Source organism: Mixophyes fleayi, chromosome 2 (genome assembly GCF_038048845.1).
Source record: "Mixophyes fleayi isolate aMixFle1 chromosome 2, aMixFle1.hap1, whole genome shotgun sequence".
Lineage (NCBI taxonomy): Eukaryota > Metazoa > Chordata > Amphibia > Anura > Limnodynastidae > Mixophyes > Mixophyes fleayi.
Genome location: NC_134403.1, coordinates 311,867,163 through 311,886,511, shown reverse-complemented (window position 1 = coordinate 311,886,511; position 19,349 = coordinate 311,867,163). Strand labels below are relative to the sequence as shown.

The following is a 19,349-nucleotide window of genomic DNA, read 5'->3' as shown; positions in this document are numbered from 1 at the left end:
AATGGAGAGAATTGATGGACTGTCAAGTCTCTCCATTACACAAGGAGAATTCTCTTTATTTATATCATTGTGATTTGGACTGCTATGTCAGTATACAAAATAGGCTGTCCGAGAGAGACGGTTTGGATTTATCAACTAAAAACCATCTCCCCTCAGGCTTCAATGAACGCTATGAAATTGCTCTTTTTATTTAAAGTGTTTTATGTTTCCTTATGCATTCTAACCTCGCCCTTCATCTGCCCTCTTCTGGCTGTTCACTGTTCACATACAGTCATGATTTTCAGATCTTTATTTAGTTATGTCTCTATTTTATTATATTGGGTCATTATTGGATATTAACCTTAATTTATTATATATAAGCACAAACTCATTACTATTTATAGTTCTAACATAGATATACATTTTTAATTAATTAATATACTCACTTGGCTGATTAAAGTTCTGTTTTTACTTTGTGACTTATGGTTTATTATTATCTATATCATTATTACCCTTAGTTTTTTTTATTGACCTTATATTTGTCCCCATACTTATCACTATATGCATAATTAATTATTATTTTAGGATTTTTTAGACACTATAAAACACAGAATAAAAATTGTAAAATCCAATAAATCACAAGTGATCAGTACAGTAATATTTATCATCAGAACAAGTTGAACCATATAGATCGGCTTTTACATGACCAAGGCATGTACAGTAAGATCTGATGGCATTCTGTATAGATCACTTGCAGATTGAGGCCAGAACAGAATATTACATTAACGTCACATGCATGTAGTCTTGGGTAAGTTGAACACAAAATCAATATAACAATAAGACCAGAATCAATTATTGGAAGATAGAGGGAAACCATTGAATTGGCTCCTGAAGAAGTCCTGGTAAATGGACAAAACAAGTTAGGATCTGATATAGGATAATATTAATGCTGGATGTTACTATGCTATCCACAAATGTTTACCATTGTGCCTAAAATACTGCTCTGCCGACTGCCGGACAGAAAAGAAACATATGATTCTTTGTGAAAGGGGGTTTGGATTTAACACGTCAACATTCCAGATAAGCTGTTTTTAATTCAAAATATGCACATGCATTTATTGTTGATTTGCATTTCTAATTATATATTTGCTAGTTGTGTCTATAAAATGCTGTTAGTCAGAGTTATATTTAGTAATGTGGCTTTCCGAAATGAGGGAATAATTGGTGTATTACCAGTTTATGACACTAGGTGGCAATATAGTAAAAACAATTGATCACTTATGAAAATGAATGTAGTTCTCGACTCTTGACGGCTGCAGTTGAAAGGATTGCTTTATGCGGAATACACTGTGTGTTTGATGCTGCTGATGTTGCTCCTCTCTGCATCTTGACCACTACATAACACTATTAAAGGATATTATTACTATATAGAATTATATTTCCTGTCATCTGGTTGCTGGTTATTGAGCCTTAAATGGGGCCAACACATGCAAAATAAATGCATTTTAATAGAGCCAAGAAGGCCCAGAGATTACTGCAACACTACAGATAAGTCTTTATACATTTTTCTCTGGTACACAGCCACTTATTACAAGATCAGCTGCAATATAATTTCATGTGCTATCATACTAAAACATAAATATATAAAAAGAGAGGGAAAGGCCTAGAACAGTGATTCTTAACTGCAGTCCTCACACACCCGCAACAGCTCATGTTTTCAGGATTTCTTTAATCATGCATGCAAAGTCTACTTGAGTGGGTCAGTAATTATCCTACCTGTTTCCACAGACATAAATCCTGCAGACATGTTGGCGCATAAGAACTGGAGTTAAGAAACACTGGTATAGAACGGGAAAATTAGTCCATTTGGCACACAGGTAGCTTTTAGGTCACAATTGACAGGAATAATCTCAAATAACTTTACTGGAACCTACGTCTGAAACTACAGAGCATTGTTGTTTCCCTGTAAGAAAGCATGCAATTGGTTTGTATAGTCTCCCTGTGTTTGCGTGGGTTTCCTCCGAGTGCTCCGGTTTCCTCCCACACTCCAAAAAATATACTGGTAGGTTAATTGGCTGCTATCAAAATTTACCCTAGTCTGTCTGTCTGTGTGTCTCCCTGTGTGTCTGTGTGTGAGTGTGTGTCTCTATTAGGCAATTTAGACTGTAAGCTCCACTGGGGTAGGGACTGATGTGAATGAGTTCTCTGTACAGCGCTGCGGAATTAGTGGCCCTATATAAATAAATAAATGATGATGATGATGATGATGATGATAATCCTTACATTCAGTTGTGAAATGCTGGCAGGTTGAGATGTAACAGCTGACTTGGCTGATCATGTGACTGACTTACATCATAACAGTCTTTGTGATGTCACTCAACTTTGGTGTAAAAGTCACTGATTTGTGTAGAACATTCAGTTATCAGCTGACAACTCACAATCTAAGGTAAGTTTATTTTAATCCAGATGTTTTATGGAAATAATATTAAAATTAACAATGGTCACATATTTATGATGTTTATGAAACTATAGTTTAACACCACCCTAAAGAAAAAACAAAATATTAGGTTTGAACAGTTCAATTAAATATTGTAAAATTTTTAAACACCAAAGAATGTCCCAGCAACTACCATTAACGAGTACCTGCTATGCCATTTCACTGCCTAGTCAGCAGACAACTCAATGAAAAATGAAGACTCGGTTAACTACCCCATGGACTTCCTCAACTCTCTCAACCCTCAGGATTGCCTGGTCACAAATTGAAGCTGTAGCTTGTAGCCCCTATTATATTGTTGCAGAACCTCAACGCCCCACAGCTCTGCAATGATAAAAAAAACTGCAAGTTCATTGCTTGAAATTACACATCATAGAGGTCTCCATACTAACAGGTTGTGCCAAGGGGCATTGTGTTATCATACCATTCATACCACTCATCCCCAGCAATTACCCCTTTGAGTTGAAGTGCCTGCAGTTCCCCATCTAGCTGTGTTTTTCTACCACCATCAACAAGGCTCAGGGACGGTCCTACAAACTGGCGGGGATCAAGTGTCGCCTTCTTGAGATATATGTACTTGTAATCTATTCATCTATTCCATGGGCCAGCTGTTCTCTGTCCTAATATGGCCAATCCCTACTGCAGGAATTTCCTGGTGATGTCACAATGGAGCACATGTGATCCCAGAACTACTCCTACTGCAGACCGCTGTCTAATACTACACTCTTATTTCTGAATCCTTTAATAACCTTTTATTTGGCAAGCATTGAAATGTTAAACCATCTAGCAATGTCGTCATGCACCAACTAGTGATCAATATTGGAACTTCTGAAACAAATGACTACTGTAAACCCACAATTAGATGTTACTTTAGAGAACCTCTGACAAGGAAAGGTCAGAAATGTAAATGTTATTACATACAAGCAATGCGAAATTCATATTGCTTGAGAGCAACATTGCAAAATAAAGGGTTAAAAAGTGAAACAACTATCAGCTGAATTCACATTTTGGTACTTTTTAATTTTAGGTTTTCAGTTTTTTTCGTTTTATGAAAGCTACGTTAAGCCATAATAGTCTTCTCAATTCTATTCCATCTTAAACAAGTGGAGATGTTTGATTTTTTAAAATGAAAGATGGACCATTTCTTTGGGTTATTGCAAAAAGCTCAATGTTTTTTATTTATCACACAGCAACATAGTAGTCTGTTGAATTAGACATTTCTGTTACTTAGTGGAACATTGTACAGAAGACTATGCTTTTATATTGAAAATATATAATGTGTCTACGCCTGTTAATCCCTCAGTGATTCCTAGAAAGAAATGTCAAAATGGAATTTGACTATTTGAGACATGTATATATACACACACATATATATATATATATATATATATATTATATATATATATATATATTATATATAGATATATATATATAGATATATATATATATATATATATATATTAATATATATATATATTTATATATATATACATATATATATATATATATATATATATATATATATATATACATACATATAATCTAAATATACATATTTATATATATATATATATATATATATATATATATATATATATATATATATATATATATGTGGCATGGGAGGATTGCATTGAACTTTGAGTATGACAAGGCAATCAATATGACATATCCACTAATATTAAGCAGTATAAATATGCTTTTTTTTATGTGGAAAATAGTAGAACAAATTTCCAATACAATAGAAGGAATTGGTAGCTCTACAGCTCAGGGAAAGTGCACAGAAACAGAGTAAAACATGAAAAAAGTCATTAATGGGAATAAAAAGTTAAAGTGCACATTTTCATGTTTAAACGAGCGCATATTGTCAACAAACCTATACACTCAATATTACATTGAAGCTCTTAATTATATTTAGTTAATTTTGACATTTTTTTTACCTATAGTAACACTTGTCAATAATTGCAGTAATAAAATATTAGTAAGAGAAAAGATACAAGCAGATGCATACACAAGGCTATTACAGCCTAAAAACACTTGAATCCCTATTTCATCATCATCATTTATTTACATAGCGCCAGCAAATTCCGTAGCACTTTACAATTGGGAACAAACATTAATAAGACAATACTGGGTAATACAGACAGACAGAGAGGTAAGAGAACCCTGCTCACAAGCTTACAATCTATGGGACAAATATAATGAAATGCTGTTGTCAACAGATGTTTATAGGCAAATGTAACTCTGAGTTTTTCTCATTGATAACATTAAAGCATTCTTGCTTTTTCATTTAGCTTAGACTCTGTAAAGGTCTATTTAGAGAATACAATCAGTATACAACCACTAATGGAACTTTGTCTTCACTAGGCTAATATCAATATCCCTATGGGAGCATTCCGTCCTGGTGCTGGTCAACCGCCCAAGAGAAGAGAGTTCACACCTGAAACAGAACAGGTAAAAATCAATGAAATAACTAAATTATTTATATCCTTATTAAATGTAACTCTGAAATTCTAGTTGTTTTTATACTATCCATAGTTTCTCTATAATTAATGTTTGAGAGAGCAGAGTACTACGGTGTTTGAAATGTACAATTTTTTATTGACCACCAGCCATGTTGAATAAACACTCTAAATTGGGACAACCTGCATTATTTGCAGAAATACAGGAAAGGAGAAAATTTGTCACCGTTTTGAAATTTTTGGGTCTGTAGAACTAAAATACATACATTCATACTACTTATGAATAGAGGGTACAAGTAAAAAAAAAGAATAAAGAGGAGGTCCTGTAATTTGCAGGAATTGAGTATCCTTAAGAGTTGCAAAAGGCAAAAAAATCATCTTTGAGGACTATGGGGTATATTTTCTAAACTGCTGGTTTGAAAATAGTGGATATGTTGTCTATAGCAACCAATCAGATTCTAGCTGTCATTTTGAAGAATGTACTAAATAAATGATAACTAGAATCTGATTGTTGTTATAGGCAACATCTCCACTTTTTCAAACCTGCAGTTCAGTAAATCTAGCCCTAAGTCTAGTTTCCAAATAAGATATGGGGACCTAGTTAGTAATATGCGTCAATAAGCTGATTTTCTATTGCCACTTATTGCAGCAATAAAAAAAAATCAATTATCTCTGCAACTTTATTTATAAAATATCATCGGGGCAGCTGAGTAATACTTATCTGTAGCTTCACTGGGCCACTCTCCAGCGGTATGCTTATGTGTAGTACGGCTAGCCGGTTCGCACAGTGGAATTAAATATTTGGGCCAGATTTGGACTTTCAGTTCCACTTACTTAAAATATATATATATATATATATATATATATATATATATATATATATATATATATATATATATATATAACTTATATGTCATAAAATGCTTTATGAAAATATTAAAGCATTTTGTTTTCATTGAAATTTTCCTGCCATCGGCCTCCTGTGATGGTGGAACCTGTGAACGTTTTGGCGACCTTTTCATAGATAGGGAGCAGCCCTATCATCAAAACAACCGGGCTTTTCTCTTGTTGATAAGTAGAGCCCATGAGCTATAAAATATTCCTAGTATTGCCAAAAGATATGTATAACAGGGCAATGCTCACAGATTTCTAAAGAAATAAACAGAATATTTGACAGAAGAATAGTACAGAAGTTATTGATAGTGAGACTTGGTAGGTTTATGCATTCAATGTCTGTGATTAAAAAATATTGCAGCAACAGGTCTCTCTGATAACTTGCTAAACTATATATATAAGTATATAGGAAGTACTTTAACTATCATCATCCAAAAAAATAGTCTTCCCTGTTACTACTTTCTATACTTCTTTATGCAGAAAATGATGCATACTGGTATTTATAATGTAAGTAATATTTGTTTACTTCACTTTTTTCACTTTTGGTAAATTTTCAGCGCAATTTTAATAGCATTGCATTGGGCCCAATTTACGCAGCACAAAATAGCTGAGACACAGCGCAAACTCTGTAGAACTTGCAGTGCACCTCAAGTCGCATAAGTGTGGCTAGATTTCACTGAAGCATAAAGGTTTTCTAAAGAAAGATATCGCTGTTTACCTAGAAACAGAGATTTACACCAGCTGATGGGAGGGAGGTAGGAAGGGAAGGAGGGCATTCTTAGCAATGCACAGAGTGGACCTAGTTTTACAGAGCAAAGCAAAACGCGACTTTGATTTGTGTAGTGAGATTATTAAAATTATATAAAGGGTGAAAAGAGTGCATTTTTAGGGGTATTCATTACTGTATGGGGGGGGGGGGGGCAGCATGGCCTTTGTAACTCTGCAAAGGGACTTTATATTTGCATTAGTTGTCAGAAGTCTCATCCTATAATTTTAATAGGATTAATTTTGTGTCTTGTGATCGCACTTTGGCAGAAAACACATTTTTCAGCGCACACTGCCCTATAAAGCAAAGCTTGAAACATACAAAAGCACCATATGTAATAAAGATGAGGTCATGTTGAGCACTATTTCATCAGGAAAATGGAAATGTTTTATTTAAATGTTAGGAGGTTTTACATTTCATGCATCATTTACACTCTTTTCAGTGCACTTCTCCCCACACCTTTGTGTACTTTCTGAGAAGAAGGCATCAGTGTGTACTTATCACAGAGCAAACAATAAGCCCACGTTAACAGTTTAATATTGAATAATACTAAGTAATATTTTGTTTCAGTAAAATGAAATTTAAGATACATATTTTTGGCCACAGTGTGTCAGTATTACCCTGTATACAGCAGAGACATTATCATCAGCTTCACATTGTAGTTGTCCAGCCTCTTACTCAAAAAAGTGAGTCAGACAAGGTTTCCATGGTAACCATGTTAAATGTTGTGTAATTTTGTGATTAGCATATCTTATTACTAATATAACTGTATTTCCACTCTCAACTTATAGAAAGGCAATTTGACTTGGTGATAACATGACAGCTGTAATTGTAGGAAATTATTTATTATATGCAGTATGTTATGTATTCATTATTTATTATATATGTTTGCATTAAAACCATAGACGTATCCACACATTAAGTGATGAAAGGGTCATGTTGTTTATTTACCTTTTTCTTTATATATATATATATATATATATATATATATATATATATATATATATATTACATAATGCAGAATGCAGGTTACATGTCACACATTGCAAATGTTTAAAGGGCTTTTCATATAAAAACCAAAACTAAAACTCATATCAGCAGTGACCAGTTGGCATTACCATGGTTAGTACATAATGACTTATATGCAAAAGAGTCATAGAAGGGAATAGAGGGAATACATTATGTTATCCGTCTGAACAAGCAGAGATCTAGGGAGGCAACTATTCCATCAGGACATGAAAAAGCAGAGTCAATAAAGTTAATAGTCAATTCAATAAAGAAAAACAGCTTCCACTGCAATATGTGTTCCATTCTCTGTACAATTAGTAAATCAAGAGAAGCCAGTGTCCTCTATGATTAATCTACAGAGCAAAACAAATACCTGCTTGGCAGACAGAGTTATTGAATCAAAGTTAGTTTAGCGCCAGAGGTTAAAAATAATATAGACTACCAGGAATCCAGAGACTACATAACGAAGCAGCATATACTACAAAATGGCTGGATAAATTGTCTGTATTAGTCATTATTTGTATGGTATTATATTACTATGGACTAATAAAAGTTGATACATTTTAGGTGTTTTACAATCGGTGCCTATTGTAATGGATTTCAGGCCAATGATGTCTTTGAGTCCCCTCTTGAACTTGGTTCAAGGCATATATAAATAGCTGATGATGATGATAATGATGGTCATGATTGTTTTCATGCTTTGAGTAAGTAACACAACCTTTCATCTGCTCTTCATGCATTTAACAGGACTTCTTTTCTTTTTTCTCCTGAATTATATGGAGGTCTCTAAGTGCTGGCCTCCATCTATATTTATTTACACCTAATGAAACCTATATTAACATGCCCTATTTTTAATTAACATAGTCCATACATCCAGCTTGATATATTTATCCTTTTAATTCCTGATATTTTTTAATAACTTATGACCTTATACACACTCTAAATTAATGGACCACAGTGGATTATTGTTGCAAAATAGTTTTATTTTCTCTATGAATAAAGTTAATGAACCTATTTGAGCTGCATATTCCTATCTTCACATGGAGGATGAAGGCGGTAATGTTGAAGTCTTGAAAAGTCATCTCCTGTGCTGGTGTATAACGTCTAGACACTAGTACATCTCATGATAAATACAGAGACCAGTAAAAAAAAATGACTACAATTAAGGGCATTGATTTATTCCTCTAACCTGCCCTTTGTTAGGCATGTTAGATGCAAGGTTCGTTCTGGAAAATAGGTTATATTGCATTTCCCTAAATAAATTATTTCAATTGAGCCTGTGGATTCCCTTAATGCATTCTGATAAGACAAGGGAGAAGCTTTATAACTTAACATTGGCTTGCAAATAATGGTAAACACACAAGTTATGGTCTTAATGTTGATGTATGTTTTTGATTAATTTTTTTATTGGCGATCGCATCAATCATTTTCCAATATCAACACACCTGGTACTATTTATTTCCCACAATGCAATCAGAAATGAATTAAATTGCATCTATCAGTCCTCCTCCTAACTCCCTTGTCCTGGCTCTCTCCCCCAGTTAGTACCACCCTATTTGTGTCTCCACCTAACCTTTAGGATGTAAGCTCTCATGAGCAGGGACCTCTTTCCTTGTGTGCTCCTTCTACTAATCCATCACCCTCTGTACCTCTTGGCCTGCTTCCCTAGCCCTGTTTTCCCTGTTTTCTTAAGCTTCCTTCTTCTTCTCGCTGATTTCTATTATCCCTTTTACTATCTGTCCCAGAAATAATCTGATTTACCCTGTCACCTTTGTTTGTATATATTTTTGTATCATGTTGTGTCTGGTTCTGTTTTCTGTATATGTAATGTACGGCGCTGCGGACCCTTTGTGGCGCCTTATAAGTAAAAGATAATAATAATAATAATAATCTAAAAGATCAAAACATTTTCCTACACGTATGAAGATTTTGATTATACAAATTCAGTGACTGTGCGATTGTAGCACACACGCCACTATGTGATAGTAGTAAGAAACACACTTCCCAAGTTATCCAGTGACAATTCTAGACCAGCTAACTTAGCTATTCAACCTTATATTTGTAATGACTCTAACGCATATAAAGATGGCTGTACAATTCAATTAAACTGTAAAGATTTGTACAATTAAATTGTAATGTGAAAAAAGTTCATTCAGGCCACCTGGGATCATACAAATGTAGTTAATAAGCAAGACAAATGGGTTACTTTTAGCCTTCAGTAACCATGACAACATTTTTTATCAGTATCAATAGTAAGTAGTTCATAGTTGGCTGAACATCATGGCAGATGCAGTTTATTGAACAGAGGTCAGTGATTGCTCATACCTAGATGTTTTACCCAATTAGGAGCAGGCTCTTAAATGTTGCAAATGGTCACTGGGTAAGATGGTGAATCTAGTTTGTTGGTGTTCCCAGGAGGTAAGAGGATGAAACAAATGTCACAGCCTCTAAATAAAATATGCTGTGGAAAACATACTGATTATATCTGTGGTAATATTCTGAAATCTAGTTATTGCTAGACTAATAATCTTCAAGTTATTAGAAAAATATGCTGTATAAAATAGGGCCTGACAACTTCCTGATGTATAAACTCAGTGGGCATTAAGTCATTAAGGAGAGCAAAGCAAAAAAAAAAGGAGTAACTTTGCACTTGGGCAAAACCATGTTGCATTGAAGGGGGAGGTAAATTTAAAATGTGGGGACAGATTTATAGATGGCGTAAGGCATGTCTTAGGTCAACTTTAAATTTCAGTGCAAAAATAAAGCTATCACTTTTTTGTGTGTTACAGGAATAAAACAGTCAGTATTTAACATATGTGCAAAATAATAAACTAATTTGCACCCCTTGCATTGTAACATGGTTTGTCCCAGAGAACATTTACTCCTTTTTTTTGTCTTATTCTCCATAATGACTCAGGCCAAATATGTTTAAACCCTGTAAGAAACAAATTTACTTCCAGCTTTGTGTAAATCACACACATAAATCCTGCTGCAGCAGCGGTGTAACTAGACATTACAGAGCTCCATAACATTTTTTAATTGACTCCCAAATGCAGACGCTCACGCCACTATCTAACATAACTGTCCAAATCTTCATCTATTGTCTAGTTCTTCCTCCTCCGCTCACAGTGTCAAGTTAATAATCCTCACTCATATTATTTCCCAGGACTAGTGCTTCTAACTTCCACATTTATTTAAAGGTAAATAAAATAAAAGAACAGACATGGAGCCAACATGTCACAGGTGAAAAACACACTACTCTTGTAGACAGGGCATGCAAAGATATACTATCATCATCATCAGCTATTTATATAGCGCCAATAATTCTGCAGCGCTGTACAGAAAACTCACTCACATCAGTTCCTGCCCCTTGGAGCTTACAGTCTAAATTTCCTAACATACACACAGACCGAGTGAGAGTAAGGTCAATTTAATAGCAGCCAATCAACCTACCAGTATGTTTTTGGAGTGTGGGAGGAAACTGGAGCACCCAGAGGAAACCCACACAAACACGGAGAGAACATACAAACTCCACACAGATAAGGCTATGGTCAGGAATCAAACTCATGACCCCAGTGCTGTGCGCTAAGCTTCCATCCTGCCCACTAGACAGACATGTCTCTTACCTGAAATTAAGGGTAACTTACGAAAATGCTAAACTGCACTCCAAAGGCACAAGTTCAGTTTTGTGATGTCATGAACCTATATTTATGTGAATGCGCCTGTTTGCACAGGTTTGTACTAGACTAGTCATTAAGGAATGCATCTTTGTGTGTATCATCCTTATAATTACTCTGCACATGCTCAGATCCAGTTGATACACAACAGAATGCAGTCACGTCCAAGTCATCTTCAAGTGCAAACGACACTTACTACAGCCTATGGTTTCAGGGCGAGAACAGGGTGGGAAATGGGCGGATGCACGTATGCAATATACAGTAAGGGTGTTCCCGTGCAGTCACAGAAGTACGCTAGTTTTCTGACACATCTCTTGCTCCAGCTTGAAGTCTTGTCTAAGTCCTGAGTCCTAGTTATGTCAGTATCGTATGTATGCTATAACATGTGTTTGCAATCAGGAGCCACTGTAAAAATGTCTATTATGTACAGTAGACATTAAGTACACACTGATAAATGTTTTTCAAGAAGAAAAAAACCCCATGTATAATCATAAATGACTATAATATTGATATTAATTGATCACATATATTTTTTTTATATGTGTTCTTTTGAGATTTTATATTCCACATAGGTATTGTACGTATCCTGCAGTGCCTGGTCTAGTACAGCAGAGTAAATCTACACCCGTAGTCACCACACGTATCTTGAGATCTAAATATGCAGAGCCGAGTTACATGCAGTTTAAAACAAACACATGCTGCGCTCAGTATGCATGCCTTAATGACTCAGGCCCCGCGTGTTAAGCTGATGACACATGTGATGACAATGACGGCGTGTGTGCAAAATACTGTATATTCTTATACTGTGTATTCTTACTTGTCCATGGTGCATAGATCAAGAGTGTGCCTGTATTTTTGATGTGAAGCCTTTTGCACTATCTGCATACCAATGTAATGAAAAAAAGAAGCATACAATAGTGTCACATGTACTAAAGACAGCTGCAATGTCCCTTTGTTATTGCCATGATATATTTAAAACATAAATGAGACTCAAACAAACAGCATTTAGGGGGAAAAAGGAAAACTTGAAATGTATTAAAGATGAAACCGGGGGATCCAAAACTGAGAGCAGGCTGGACTGTTGATGTGGTATTATTCTTTCCACCATGTCCATTTCCATCTGTGCCCATTATTCCTCTAATGGGCAATGCAAGCATCTGAGCAGGGGGCACTATCTGATCATTGAGGTGGGCTTGTATTCATGAGTAGGACAAATGGGTGGTGTGTATATAATGCAGAGTTACTCTGCATATTCTGTTAGTTAGTACATGATCCTTACTGCCTGTAGTTTCCTTCCTCATCTGGGTGTCTGGTGGGGTAGTTTTTCCTTTTCCTTTGTGTCACAACCCTGTGCTCCTGTTCCCTAATCTCTAATCTTGGCACTGGTGCTCTGCAGTGCCAACTCTTTCTTCTTCCCCTTAGTCACCCTGAAGCCATCGGTGTTAAACAAGAAGAGTGCAGAAATAAAGGGCATCTTCTCTTTCTCCTATGGAATGAGGATAATACATTAAAGTTGGATCTTACATCTTGTCCACACCACCTATTAGTAATACAACTGTGTACAATATTAACAAGGCTTGTGCTTTGCTTCAGCCCCACAGGCCACCAGTAAATGAAGTGACAGTTCCCTTTATCACTGGACCACACAGCAGTTACTTGCGCTGTTATTACTCTAGTCTTGACACTTCTAGCAGTAAATGGAGGGTGAATTTGTTGTCCAATCCATTTGACTCTCTACGTCCGCAAATATTTTGAATGACCCTTCCTCTGATTCCCAGTAGAGAATAATTTCTGTAATAATGATTGCAAGCTTGCAAACATGACCCCCTCTCCTCTTTCTCTGTATTACCCAGTATTGTCTATTACTATGTTTGTCACTGATTGTAAAGTGCTATGAAATTTGCTGGCGCTATATAAATAAATGACGACGATGAATGATGAGGATGATGATGATGATGATGATGATGATGAATAATGGGGAAAAATTGAAAATATATACCTTTAAAAAAAAAAAAAAGAAAATATATTGTAATGTGTTGTTTAGTGATATACTGTATACTCTTATTTTATATCTATGGTAAGATTTCCAGGTGCTTCACTGTAATATATGTATTTAAAAACAAATTTAGAAATTCTTTAGAAAATTACTGTAGAGTTTTTCTAACTATTTTTTACTTTCTGCATATTAAATATAACTAAAATTCTGTGACATAGAGGTGACTGAGAGACAGCAATGTTGACAAATCTATGTCCCCAAATTAAATGGAAATATAAGGGCAGATTTATCAGGGGTAAACAACTCTATTTTTGGTTAAATGAGTGTTTTCACTGACAATGGGACTTTTTAGTTTTGTCCCTATATATGTAATGGATTATCGCCAGTGTTGCTTACCATGTAGAGCCCAACTTCACTACTGGAATTAACAGAAAGAAAAAATTTAACTTTTATTTACTAATCTTCCAGTTCCACACATTTACTAGGTAGGGCCGCCAAGAGGAATTTTGGGTCCCAGCACAGCTATTTCTTGGGGCCTCTTCCATAGCCGCCAAGGGGGGCACGTCCACACCAGGTTAGTGACTCCTCCAATTACACAGCCAGGCCATGGCCCCAGGCACCCATGATGCTGGGCCCCCACGCATGCTCAGTAGTACAGAACAGAGGCTTCAGAGTAACCTCTCTGGATAGTTTCTGTTGTGGCAGCTGAGTAATGATTAGTTACGATGGCAATAAATTAATGTTAAATTGCTGAGATAACTTTTTTTTTATCACACCTATAGGTGTTAGTTTAAAAAATTGGCTCTATATTAGGTTTAGGTAACATAATTGTATCTATTTTATATACTTACTCAAAGCTTTGTATTTCTTATATATTTTACTAATAAAACATTTGATAATATAATATTCTGTATTTCATTTTAGTATAAGTATCAATACTATTGGCCACATTTATGAAAAATGGTGCACATGTGTAAATTCAATTGTAGACTATACCGGCCAATCAACTGTTTGTTTTTATTTTCTAAACAGCACTAGAAACATAATGGTTACAATCTCTTGCTGTGGGTCACGACTTACGCCTGTTAGTGTAGAGTGAGCAGGCAAAGGGGGATCCTATGTAAGAAATGTGATTGATGCAGCAGTTTCCCACTGTTTGATTGATACATGTACTTTATATCTGCATAAAAAGACCATGTCATCCCTCATCTTTAAAATCACAAACTTCATTTTTAGAATTTCCCTGAATTACTTTTAGAGGAACTGCGGTACACTTCTGACAGATATATCTTACTTGCTGTCAGGCGTTCCCTCTAGGAGTACAAACCCTCAGATGCAATATAACTCTGCCAAATATATCTTTAAGGTTGTCAGATCTCTCTTCAGATGGCGATGTACTAGTAGAAACTTGACAAACACTCTCTCCATGTCTTCAAAGGTGGATATGGTTTGTTTATTTAGTGAAATCACACAAGCACAATTTGGGGCCATCTAGAGAGTCATTTTATTTCATGTTAGACTTTATAGATATGCAATGGTGGCAGAACTGTACATTTCCAGGCTGTTTCAGAGCACAATATCCACTTTTTATATATGTTTATATGTCTGGAATGTAAATATATAGTAATCATGTACACAATGGTTGGCTCATATTTAATGTGTATGACTATAAATATTCCTCCAATCCCACAGCTATGATATATATAACTATATATATATATAGGCTTGACTTGATGTGTTGTCTGCAACTTTCCCAAACTGACCCAATGTCCACAGGAAATGGTGTAGAGAGTTTTCATTGTTTTTTGTTGCCACCAATGTTTTCGTCATAGGACTTTGTAAAATTATTGTGTTACATAATTAACACAAATGGTTAGATCTTGCTGTAGAAAAGTCCACAAATCAAACGCCCTACAAGGAGGGGGTCAGTGCAGGCGTTTGTTTAATGCTAGCAAAATTCATATTTTAATAAGTCTGGACCAACTAGGAATTCTGGGAACCTGTAATCCCCCTGCACATGCCTATGACTTCGATAAAGTGAGTCATGTTGAATATTTTTAATAACAATTAGCGAGGCAAACTCCAACCGAAGACTAATTTTTCTTAAATATAAATACTTCTGTTTCTAAGCAGAATGAGCTGTTTCTGTATTGAGTAGCACCCCTGTATATCAACATGAGGTCCCAACGTTAGTGCCACTTTCTGGTAACCCCTATGTGATTTCCCTAACCGTGATCAAGAATCAGCGACTTTCCCTTATAGTGACGTCCTTCAGTAATATGTTGGATATAGAGGCTATGGCTACAGAACTTGGATAATTACTAAAATCCCTTTTGTTTCCTCTTTAAAACAAAGGGCACCATTTCACACAATGTTCTTTTTACATTTATAATAGTATATATGTTCCTGTATGTAAGGTGGTGATGGCAGTAGCAGGATTGCCAAACTACACTGCTCATTATGCTGGTTGGGAGTTGTAGGAATAATGCAGTCTGCCAACTGCTGAAAGCGAAATAAAGTAACAGGAAAATAGCACCGTGCAGCCCTGACAACAGACTTATAGTGGTAAAATATACATAGGAGACAAAAAATAGCTGACTAAATAATGCATAAAGTGCTTGTGTAATGAGCTGCTGTTCACTAAACGCTCAGCCGACAGACAAGGCTGGCAAAAAAATAATTCATTTTTAATGGCACTTGAACTTGTAATTTAAACAAGTACATCTTGTGTTTCTTTTCGATTTGCTGTAAAGGATTTCATCAGGGCGAGAGACGAGTTCAGCTTCCTTCACACTGATGGGAATAAATTGTTCTCTTTCATGATGGGGCTGCTGAGTCTACAAGGGTGAGGGGCGTTGCTGTGATAAGACTTCAAGAATAGTAACTACATTAGTTCTATAATCAGGCCCCTAATTTACAAAACAATTATAATGACTACTAACTATTACAATTATTATACGTCTTCTACACCAGTCCTTCAATATTTAAATATTTTCTTAATTGACAATACTACTTTTTTCTACCTTTTATTTGGGGCAGCAATTCTGAAAAGTTTCTCTTAGGAATTGTATATATCAGCAATATACATGTTTTTTATTTGCAGTATCTGTTTGGATTATTTTGTGAAAGCAAAGTTTAGGAAGATCAGTAGACATAGTAACGTAACTCTGGACTGTCACACATCTCAGGATGTTGCTGTCACTTTATAATCTGGTTTCCATAGTTTCTAATATCCTTAAAGTACTGGTACTGTTCCAGGTTTTTAGAGATTTTTACCAGGACATTTCCCTATTCTTCAATATTGACCAACCACACAGTATCGTTCCTCTTCTTGTATATGTTGAATTCTCACTGATTATGCTTATTCTTTGGCTTTACACTGTAATAATTATTGAAGAAGAATATTTAAGAAGTAAGTAAATCACATTATAACCAAGTGCATCACAGGATGGGCCTCATTTAGGCGTAAGAGCAAATTCACCTAAAGGGTTTTGCATATGGACAAACCATGTTGTGATACAAGGGGTGTAGATGCATTGTTTGCCTGCTTCTGCATGTAGCACATCATTACTGGGCAGCTTTACTTTTACACTGCTGAGATAGAATTTGCCCCCTCTTCCTCCTTCACTGCAACTTGGTTTTATCCAAGTTGCAAAATACCTTCTAGTACGATTTACTCTATATGAGGTCCCATGTGTTTACATGAACCTCCATAGTAGCAATTTATCCCTAGAAATGATTTTAAAATGTAGCCAACTATGATTAGTTTTTATTAACAATATTTTCTTAAAACACATATTTTATTAGAATTCCAAATACAACAGCCCTCTGTGTTTCCTATTTTATTTCTTCCTCCAGTTTGTCAACACTAGCAACCCTCTGGTTGAATCATATTTATTTCAGGTAGTTGAGAGTTACGATGTAATAATAATCGATTTTACCAAAAATATTGTGTCACTAGGAAATAGGTTAAAGCCATTGGGCCTTTTAACTTGGGGGGCACAGCCATGAGGCTTTTCGAATTTAATGATTTTTTCTATTTTGCTTTGCTTGTAATCATACCCAGTGTTTACAATGCTGTTTTTCAGCTTATGTCTGTTTGTAAATTATGATATCACCCTGTTGAGATAACAAATGGAGAAGAATGACCGATTCCAGGTTTAAAATAGGTGGGTGTGGGGGTAGAGGAAGCTTTCAGGAATGGCACTGTGGAATGGAGAATTAACACAGTTCTATTCTATAAAAATGTCACTAAAATAAATATAGAATATAACAACAAAAATAATAATAATAATAATAATAATTTTACAAAAATGATAAGTTCTCATGGTCCCAGACTCCTGCTCTCAGAGACTTTAGGAATCTGGTCTGCTTGAAACCCCTCTCAGAGGAGTAAAAAATAGCTCTGGATGAACCAATCTCACTAAGTGAAGTTTGTGACGTGATAAAAAAAATGTAAAACATGGTAAAGCTCATGATCCGTATACATTGTCTTATGAAAATTATAAACACTTCTAATTTGAGTTAGCTCCTTGACCAGTTACATTGTTCAGTTACATTCATGATGAAACATGGCCACACAAAAACTTAGTTATCTTTTAAAATAACTCTAATTACCAAAGAGGCGAAACATCCCTTAAATTGTGACGCTTGAAACAATATTGCTGATCAATTCCAATTTCAAAATGTTATACAAATTTTTAGGTAAGTTTGTCCCCCTTACATGCTGGAATTAATACATCAGGACCTGATGGGTTTCACCACAGTTCATAGGGGGCAAAAACATATCCTCCCACTTACTTTCACCCAAAAATCCTTCCATAGGGTCGATACAAACTTTATGTTCATGATGCTTAGGGTGTTTGAGTTTCCCTTGACTTTTCCACCTTGGATTGACAAATGATACTACTGATGTCCTGGTCTTGGAGGACAGTGACAGGGATATCCCCTTTTGTCTTTGACTCTTGCCTCAGTCCTAGAACCAACTGCATTGAAAACATCCTAATATCCATGGCGTCAGAGTGGGCTCTACAGATCACAAGATAAACACTTTCTGCAGATCATGGGCCTGATTCTTTAAGGAAAGCAAAGTGATCTCAATTTGCATTTTTTGGAAAAATGGACAGAACATGCAGGTACGACCGTATTCCAGAAGAGAATCTCAAAAAAGTTTCTAGTTGAACCCGTGTGTAAGTGTAAGGTCCCTAAATGGAGAGGTACCTCACAGGGCGACTAACTCCTAGTACCTCCGAATTTACCACGATCCACGTGGATGACTGGATCCTACCTCGGTCCCGGATTGGGGGGTTCTCCGGACGCCCGCAGATAACACCTAAGAGGGAAAACAGAGTTAAACCGCGCCTACCAGGTAAGGGCTGTCCGAGAATACGGCAACGAACAAGGACACTCTCAGTCCAAGCCCACTTGCCGCCTCCTCGCTTTTGCTCTTGCCAAGACGCGGGGGACTACAGGCACTGAAGACCAAGACTAGTCCGAGGACTAATCCCGCCTCAAGTACCTCACACACCTGCCGGTGAGGGCCTAAGCGAAAGGGGGAATCGAGCGTGATACTCACCGGGACACTCCCACTTCCAATCCGATCTCCTGCACCTTCCCGACTCCTGCGGATGACAAGAACACACAGCCTCCCTCTACGCTCTCAGTGAGACTAAGATGGCACCCACAAAACTGGACTGACTACAACAGCGACCCGACCCTAACAACGTTCTAATGGTCGGCAACGCAACTAAGTCAAACCACTATGACTAACTAGGTGTGGTGCACTAACGGAACTGCTTACTTACACACTACGGGGAACACCAGCCGGTGTTCACGGACTATACCGGAGGGCGGTTCCTAACCCCCTCACCCAGGTCTAACCAAGGAGACTGTCTCCTTACGATGGGGTCACCCACGGACCCTAAGGACCGGCTGCTTCAAGCCCGGCTGAGGCTCAGTGGAACAGCACACTAACCCGCGGGCCGACTGCCGCACGGAACAGCCAATCGAACTGAACCGCCCGACTGCCTGTACTCGGGTATCTCACACGTGTCCTTACGTCCGGAACCACAGG

General features: G+C 36.4%; 1 protein-coding gene across 1 annotated transcript in view; it reads left to right on the top strand.

The window, feature by feature from the left end:
- SMPX (small muscle protein X-linked) overlaps nt 1-19,349 on the top strand; it is a 59,677-nt gene that overhangs the window by 27,545 nt on the left and 12,783 nt on the right. Inside the window, exon 3 of the mRNA XM_075196564.1 lies at nt 4,841-4,927. Within this exon, the coding sequence (XP_075052665.1) occupies nt 4,841-4,927 (87 nt within the window). The remainder of the gene's footprint in view (nt 1-4,840; nt 4,928-19,349) is intronic.